The 8,803-nt window shown below is 35.7% G+C and overlaps 1 protein-coding gene across 1 annotated transcript; it reads left to right on the top strand.

Annotated features, from left to right (window-relative positions):
- The first annotated feature begins 1,298 nt into the window (after positions 1-1,298).
- LOC107825996 (putative protein S-acyltransferase 15) lies at positions 1,299-7,315 on the top strand. The gene is made up of 7 exons (XM_016652922.2): positions 1,299-1,607; positions 5,355-5,447; positions 5,533-5,634; positions 5,717-5,788; positions 6,360-6,458; positions 6,542-6,637; positions 6,738-7,315. Exons 1-7 carry the CDS (start codon positions 1,335-1,337, stop codon positions 6,831-6,833), a joined length of 831 nt encoding a protein of 276 aa, XP_016508408.1. The 5' UTR covers positions 1,299-1,334; the 3' UTR covers positions 6,834-7,315.
- Positions 7,316-8,803: the final 1,488 nt, after the last annotated feature.

Here is an 8,803-nt window from a genome sequence, read left to right as displayed (position 1 = left end):
GAAAATCACCACTAATTATGTGTGAGAACTCCTAAGAAAGAAAACATTTTGGAGGGAAGGGAAAAAAGGATTGGCTTGTGGTTTATTGTAAAAAGAAGCTTTCCTTTGTTTGGTTATGGAGCAACACTTGATATTTTTTAAAGCTGATATAAGAAGTCTTGATTTTTATTGTTTTCCATTGAATCAAAGACTTAATTGTAATGTAATAAGGTATTACTGTTGGGAAAATAATAAATTAATTGCTAGTTGATGAAAAGATCTTGATTTTTATTAATAACGTTTTATGTTCAATCAAAAAATTTTAGTAGTATTGTTAACAGGAATAAAGTGGGGGAAAAGGTGTTAAGAATTAAAAGAATTGAAGAAAAGAAGTAAAAAAATATAGAAAAAGTAAAAAGTCAAGTGTGATACTTAAGAAAGAGAAAACAATTTGATATTGTGAAGGAAAAATATCTAGGGAAGATAAAAAAGTTAGTAGCAAAATTTACTTTTGTCTTTTGTCTGTTGGTTTTATCCGATGGGCTACAATTTGATATTAGTTTTATTCGATTGTACATTTCGGGTTACGTGCAAAACTTTGGGCTAATACTTTTTTTCAACGGCCATATAAGGTAGTTTTCTCAAATTAAAGAGGTTTAAGCATAGAATGACTATATATATACTAGTATCGGACATGCTGACAGGCTTGCTAGTAAATCCATGGGCAAAGATTACTTTTATCCAACATTTAAAACTATTTATATTCGATAGCTGAAAAAAGTGTATAAAACTTTTATATATCACATACAAAAAAAAAAATATATATATATATATATATATATATATATATATATATATATATATATACACACACAAAAAATTCATAATTTACTACACTTTATATTGATGCAACCTGCAACAACCCTTCTCCTTCATCAGAGAAAGATTTTGAGCGGCTATACTTTAAAAATCTCACATACTTCTAATCAAGGGGCAAAGGGGCAAGTGCACAGATAGCTATTTTCAGATATGTTATTTAGAGATTAGCCAGTATTTATTTTGTTCTGAAATTTCAAACTAAAAATCTTAATCTTGGGACAATTCAGAACATTTTTGTCCCGAAACTTTAAACTGAAAAACTAAAATTCAGGACACACTGACTAATTTTTAAATAGCAACCCTTTAGATTAACTAATTTAAAATGCTATGGGCTGGGCTTAAGAAAATGGATAAATTATTATTTGGGCTTAGGGCCCATCAAATTTGTCTATCCAAGGAGCCCAATTAGCTGTAATGAAGTTCAAGAATTTCAAGTACTACTCTCAGCATTTCTGTTTTCCATCTCAAAAACATCAATGGAACTCAAAAAATTCCTATCAATTCACATTTTATGTGTGTTAATTTTTGTGGGTTTCATTTACTATATCACAATATTCATTTTCTTGGATGGTTGGTTGAGTTTACAGAGCCCAGCTGGCTCATTGCACGCTTTGATCTTCACTTTGGTGGCTTCCCTTTGTGTTTTCAGTTTCTTTATTTGTGTTCTTAAAGACCCAGGTGGAGTTCCTTCGTCTTATCTTCCTGATGTTGAAGATCATGAAGCTTCAGATCAAGAATCCAAAAGATCTGTAAGTCTTTAATTTGATACTCCCTTAGTCTCATTTTATACCCTTTAACTATTTGGAAGTAAACTTTTCTTTTCATGCATTTCCTGATAATTTTTTCGTTATAAAAATTGTGACTTGTAGTACTTTTTTATGTTGTTAGTAAATGTGTATATTTTTTTCCCATCAAAATTGTGAAATCTATGACTGAAATGAGAGAATTAGATTCATTGGTCCTGGTGTTCTAACATTTGTATGATGATTGAGAGAGTGTCATTACCCACGAGATGAGCTGCTTAGTGGTAAGGACCCCTAGCCTCCAATTTTAAGTTTGGGCGATTCGAGTTACCAAGGGAGCAAAGTGGGAAAAGGTCATTGTTTGGCTCCTGGATAGACTAGGTTTGAGTGGGGTTTAGGGTATCAGAAAAAGAAACTTTTTATTGCCTCTGACGGCTATATGTTGAGGCAATGTCGGATATGATGCTGTATCGTTAGAAAAAGATGTCCGCGTTTGCAGAACCGAGCGTTTAGGATTACAATGTTAGACAAGAAGGTCTTTTCTGCATAGCCAAGCTTCGGCTTGCTGGGGCTGAAATCTCAGTAACTTTAGACCTTTTAGACAACTTGGTGGGTGGTTACTACTCCCGCAATGTGGTAAGAACAAGGAAAGATTAGTGAAGAAGATGGCTTTATGGTAGTGGTAATCATGCATGTGTTTCTCAATTATGCCCCATGACAAAAGTATTGAGTGTTTTTATGAGACCTCTTAGCAGTATGGAGAGGATGCAGGGTGTAAATAAGAGCAAAGAAATTGTGGGAGGCAATGCCCGTATGGAGAGGATGCAGGGTGTAAATAAGAGCAAAGAAATTTGCATAATGTGGTCTATGTGGCTGGAAATGAATCAAAATTGCTTTGAAGATAAATGCATAGCACTACCTATTTTGAAGATAAGTGTTATATCTTCTGCTTCTTGGTGCAAAACAATTGGTTTGTATGTGTGTATATACAACCTAGCGTGAAAACAATAGTAGGAGATGCAGAGGAGTTTCTATTGAGCCCCTACTTATTTATCCTAGTTATGGATGAGCTAACCAACAAAAATTCCAATGTGTATGCTATTTGTTAATGATATTGTGCTAATTGACGAAACTAGTGAGGGTGTCAACCGAAAGCTTGAGCTATGAAGAAACACCTTAGAGAGTGAGGGTTTAAAGATAAGTAGAAGTAAGATGGAGTACATGCACTGCAAGTTTAGTTAGCATGAGAAAAGCGAAGTTGAGGTGAGATTAGATGGAATTGTGGTGCCAAAATGCAAACAATTTAGATATCTTGGCTCGTTGTTTCAAGAAAATGAAATGATAGATGAAGATGTTACTCATAAGATTAACACCGAATGGTTGAAATGCAAAAGTGCTACCGGGGTATTATGTGATAGAAAGATGCCTACCAAGTATCAAAGTGAAAGAGTTCTATAGAACAGCTAAAACACCGGCTATGTTATATGGTAGTGAATTTGGGTTGTTAAAGTTCAACATATCAATAAGATGAGTGTTGCAGAAATGCGAGTGCTAAGATGGACATGTGGTCACACAAGATTAGTTAAGATAAAAAATGACCACATTAGATAGAAGGTGCAAGTAGCATATATTGAAGATAAAATGAGAGAATGTCGCTTGAGATGATTTGTTCATGTCCTTGCGTCGGCCTACAGATGCACCGGTCCATAAGTGTGAAACTATGGTGGGGGAAGGTATTAAAATGGTACGAGGTAGACCTAAAATCACATGCAAGGAAGTTGTCTCGAAAGACCTACGAATTCTTGGAATAGGCTTAGCTAAAGATAGGGTACAATGGATGAGAAAAATCCATATAGGTGATTCCTATTAATTGTATTGGTTTTTGACTGGTAGAAAACTTATATTATTATTATTATTATTTTTTTTTTGGTAAGTAACAATTTTAATTATGACCTCAAAACTGTACAACATATTAACAAGGCAAAATGGAATACTAGTGCTGGACTTCAAGCCCCAGTACTAGCGTACTCTACCAACTACCCTGCTTCTATGCTAGTTTTCTAATCCCAGCTAGGATAGAAGTTCGACTCCCTTAATCTTTTCTGCATACTTGGCCTCAGACTTCCCCTGAATTGTACCTCCTCAACAATAGTTCTGATGAGCATAGCAGTTGTCCTTGTACAGTTCTGGAAGATCCTCTGGTTCCTTTCTTGTCATACATAGTAAATGCAACATGCTAGGGTCATTCGAAATATCTCAGCGTTTACACTGTCCCCTTTTGCAATTCTCCATAGCCCATAGTAGTTCTTCTTGCCAACACAGAGCTTGCCTTGTTATCCCCTGCCACCCTAGTATTTTGTTCCAAACAGCAGCAGCTGTAGTACATTCAAAGAACAAGTGGGATATGCTTTCCTGTGCTTGGCCACACATGACACAAGATACATCAGTAGTGATTCCCCACTTGCTTAACCTATCTCTAGTATATAGCTTCCCATGTAACACCAGAAACATGATGAAAATCCACTTGGGGGATCCCAAGTTGTTGCAAATCAGTTTCCTCGAGCCAACCTTCGGGACATTCCCATTAGCTTGATTGAGAATGAGTTCATGTGTTGTCGATCCACTTCAGTATACCCTGCCTCCTCTATATACTTCTTAGCTTTGAAAATTTTCTGAACCATCCACGATGCTTGCTTTGGATTGTTGTTGTTGTTATTATTATTATTATTACTATTATCATTATTAGATATAGATGAATCTTTTTTACTTGCACTTCTATTTTATTTTGGTAATGATGCGGATATGAGTTGAGCTAAATAAAAGGAATGCAGATTCATATCGCTGATCCCAATAGGTTTGGGACTGAGGCATAGTTGTTGTTGTGTGTGTATATACAATGCTATTTTCTATACACACTAGAGAGAAATTTTGCCAACAAAAAGGTATTGGTCCTGCAACAATCCTGCTAAAGAAGATTCTTCCTTTGTGCTGTATAATGACATTTTTGTACTATGTGCTCACTTCTACATAGTGTTGTAGATTAAAATAATAGAAACCAGGTACTTTTATCTTTAATCTCAAGTAGGGAAGAAGCAAGGACAAGGCTATGCCATCTTATCTTGTTGAAGACATAATCTAGTCAATAAAAGAGTCCCTTTTCTGATAGCTTATGATTTTTAGATGAGGTGATCACTTTATTTTATTTGGTATTAGAGTGGACAAGGGTCTTTAGTTCAAATTTCACCATCGCCATTATAAAAAAATAAAGTTCTATGGGTCTGGTTCAAGTAAAAGAATCAGGTCTACACGTGAAGTGGCATGTTAAAACATACTTAAATGAATAAAAAGTGTTCCTTCTCTAATAAATTAAGCTTTAAATGAGGTGGTTACATGATTCAACATGATGTCGCGGGTTAAAGCTTCACCAGTACTCTTCTTGAAAAAAGTTGCATGTTTGGCTCATGAAAAGTAAGAGAGCATGTTGAAGACATATTTAAATAAATAAAAGTGTATTTTCTCTGATAGTTTAAACTTTTAGATGAGGTGGTCGGTCCTTCAATTCAGCATATTTTATGCATTATCAGTTGAATTATCACCCACCTCTTTTTGTAATTACATTATCCATTGCTTGTTATTTTGTGCCGGAGCAAAAACTCTACTAACAAATGAACACACATAGAAAAAATGTATGTACTATAATAGTACGTAATTATTGCATATACACTCACCATCTAGACAATTGTCGAATTTCAGGGTTTGCTTAAGAAGCAATGTGACAAGTGTTCCGCATACAAGCCTCCCCGAGCTCACCATTGTCGTGTCTGCAGAAGGTGTATTCTGAGGATGGTGTGTGCTCTCTCAGATCAATGATTCCAATTTTATTTGGTACAAAAATACACGTGCCTGCTCATTTACCATAATGTTTTAACAGGATCACCATTGTGCCTGGATAAACAATTGTGTTGGTCATAGGAACTACAAAGCCTTTGCAACTTTAGTGTTCTATGCAACTATTGCTTCAATCTATTCTTCGGTATGGTTAATTCACTCCTCACTATATGACTTAAGCTATTTTCTCTTAATCTGCGTGATTATAATATTTTGACGTTTTTCAGATTATATTGATTAGCAGTGCGCTTCATAAGGACTGGGATTTTGTTGAAGTGACTCCTATCAAGCTATTTTACGTGAGTCAGTTATTAAATTTTACAATTCAACATGTTAGATGGTTAGGTTACTGGGTTTTGCTCCTTTCTTTTTTTTTTTTTTTTTTTTTTTGTGTGTGTGTGTGTGATGGTTTCTTTAAGTTTATTGATGTCTGATTGACTCGTTGTTCATTATAGTGTGTTTGGTATGATGAAAAATGCTCTCTCGAGAAATGTTTCTTCAAGAAAAATGTTTCCAGTGTTTGGTTATAATGGTTGAATTTCAGCACCTCACCTTCTAGGAATTAGGGCACATTATGAACCTTTCCGTCAGCCACATATGGTGTGATTCTTGACATTACCAAATTGTTATGCTAGGTGCTACGTCCACCAATTAGATATATCCTGACTTAAAAATATTTCCATAAGATATTTTATTTTCACGTAGACTTTGTGTTTCCTCCATCTTGTCCTTCCCTAATACGTATGGTTAGCTAGGAGTATTATTTTTTCTAACTAGGTGGCTACAAAATAATGCCTCGCAATGAGTTCACCAAATCATTTTTGCCTTCGCTCTAGCTTTGCAGAAATCTGATATATCGTTCTTAAACAGATTGCAACTGGTGTTGTAATTATTAGCTTAAGCTTGACACTGGGAACTCTCCTGGGCTGGCATATCTACCTCACAATTCATAATATGACAACTATTGAGGTAATCACATTGCAGAAAACTCTAAATTCTATGGATTTCCCCTTTTTATTATAATCGCTAAGCACAGACAATCTCTTTAACAGTACTATGAGGGAAAGCGAGCAGCATGGTTGGCAAGTAAATCTGGCCTGAATTATCGTCACCTTTATGATGTTGGAGCTTATAAAAATATTAGTCTGGTACAACACTTTCTCTCTCTCTTCTCTTCCTCCTCTCTCTCTCTCTCCCCATAATTTCTTATGAAAATGCACTATCTGTTGGTATATTAATTCTTAACAGGTATTAGGTCCAAATATGCTAAAATGGTTATGCCCCACTGCGGTTTCCCATATAAAAGATGGACTCAGCTTCCCTACTTCACGTGAGTACTCATAATACGGTCTCCATCAGAAAACTTTCAGCAGCAAGTGTAAATCTTAGTCCAAGGTCAATACTTCAGAGGTCTACCTGTATCTACTTTCTCTTATTTTTCGGAGCAAAATGTTGAAACTGAAGGCAACTAACGACATCAGATTCAGATGTCACTATAACTTACAAGAATATTTGAGTTTCAACTTTGGTATGTATTGCCTCTGACACACAGTAACCAACTTAGACATCTTCAAATGGCATGTCGGTCAACTGCTGCATCATTCAAAGCTTTCAGTATATGTTTGTCTGGTGAAAGAATGCAAGAAGCAAACTTTCAGTATACGTTTGTCTGTTAAAGGAATGCAAGAAGCGAGATTGTTGTACAGGAACTTATGGTCATATTGTTACTACATCTTTTTACTTTATCCCCTGTATTCTTTTGGTGGGATACCATGTTGCATGTACATGTGTTCTCTGAGGCCAATTTAATATCGTATTTTTTTGAACGAGGTAGTGATTTAGAATAAGGTTGCTGGCATCTCTTGGGAAACCTTCCAAGGTATGTCAAATGATCAAAAGCTTGCAATAGTTTAGTGTTCATGAACAAGATGAGTGAGGTGAATTGTTGCACACTAGTATAGGGACTAAGGATACGATGGAAGTTTTGCAACACTTCTGCGGCAACCATATTCCTCTTTGCTTGAACTGGTGCGCAATGTCGATTTCTTCTTAAAGCAGATTTCCTTGCTTTTTTGAATTCCAGAAGTGCTTTTGGGTTCTTTGACATAAAGATTGCCAGTGCACAACTCTACAAGATTGCCCCGGGTTAGGGAGCTTGAGCTGCTGTTGTTATTACTATCACTTGTAATCCATGCAGACCTAGTGAAAATTAAGCCACATGGAAGAAAAAAGAATCTATATAAGCGATATCAATTAGTGAGGATTAAGTTTTAGTTGTGTTAGTACATTTGTCTATTGGAATTTGAAAACAACCTCTCTACCTTCACTGGGTAGGGGTAAGGTCTGCATACACACTATCTTTCCATCCTCCTCAAATTCCACATGTGTAAATATACTGGGTATGTTGTTTGTTTTTGTTGTATTAGTACATTTACTTTAGGTTACAATATTTGCTAGAAGTTTTGTAGTATGGTTATAGTTCTATATCAGTAAAATATAATAGAAACTTTTAATATTAGACAAACTAAATCAACTTGCTTAGAATTGAGTCGTAGCTATTGTTATTGTTGTTGAATAAGAACAAGTGACATATGGTGTTTGTTGCGGTAGCTAGGGTTAAAAGAGGAAAATCTACAGCTAAGAAGAAAGACTTAAGGAAATAAAATGATAGTTCTTCAATTGATGATTGCAACCTCTGAATACAGAGGTATATATGCTCCCACTATCACCTAAAAGACAAAATAGTATAACTAACTTTATTGGACTCTAAGTAATTAAAGTTAACAATTAATAGGGCTAATGTGTAAATATCTCAAACTTATACTTAAACTATTATGGGACTCATTTGCACTTAGTCGAAACTAAATCTCACTTGCCTATTTAACTAACTTAACCGTCAAGTACAACTACGCACTTCTGAAGCAGCTGCAATTTTAATTCGCATCAGTTCCCCCCTGTTAACATCTTCCTTGCCCTCAAGGAAGAAAGGTAGGGAAGTGTATCTTCAGTGCTTGATAATCTTCCCACGTAGCAGATTCTGCAGGTAATTGCTTCCTTTGGATTAAAACTTGAGCTACTGCTTTGTTTCCTTTCTGAATCATTTGCCTCTCCAAAATCTTCTCAGGTTGTGGACAATGAGGGCTTGATAGGTCTATAACTGGGGAATGAGAAATGGTTGATGGGAGCTCATGGTGGGGTTTCAGTTGGGAGACATGGAAGGTTGGATGTAAGAGGAGTTGATGGGGAAGTGACAGTCTATAGGCTACAGATCCTACCTTTTGTAGAACCTGGTAAGGACCATAGTGTCTAGCAGA

Source organism: Nicotiana tabacum, chromosome 11 (genome assembly GCF_000715075.1).
Source record: "Nicotiana tabacum cultivar K326 chromosome 11, ASM71507v2, whole genome shotgun sequence".
NCBI lineage: Eukaryota > Viridiplantae > Streptophyta > Magnoliopsida > Solanales > Solanaceae > Nicotiana > Nicotiana tabacum.
Note: the sequence above shows the minus strand (reverse complement) of the source record. Positions and strands in the feature narration are given on the sequence as shown.

Coding starts and splice junctions, on each gene's coding strand:
- LOC107825996 (XM_016652922.2), top strand. CDS start 1,335: ATGGAACTCAAAAAATTCCTATCAATTCACATTTTATGTGTGTTAATT. Junction 5,448..5,532: donor GAAGGTGTATTCTGAGGATG/GTGTGTGCTCTC, acceptor ATGTTTTAACAG/GATCACCATTGTGCCTGGAT. Junction 6,459..6,541: donor ATAATATGACAACTATTGAG/GTAATCACATTG, acceptor TCTCTTTAACAG/TACTATGAGGGAAAGCGAGC.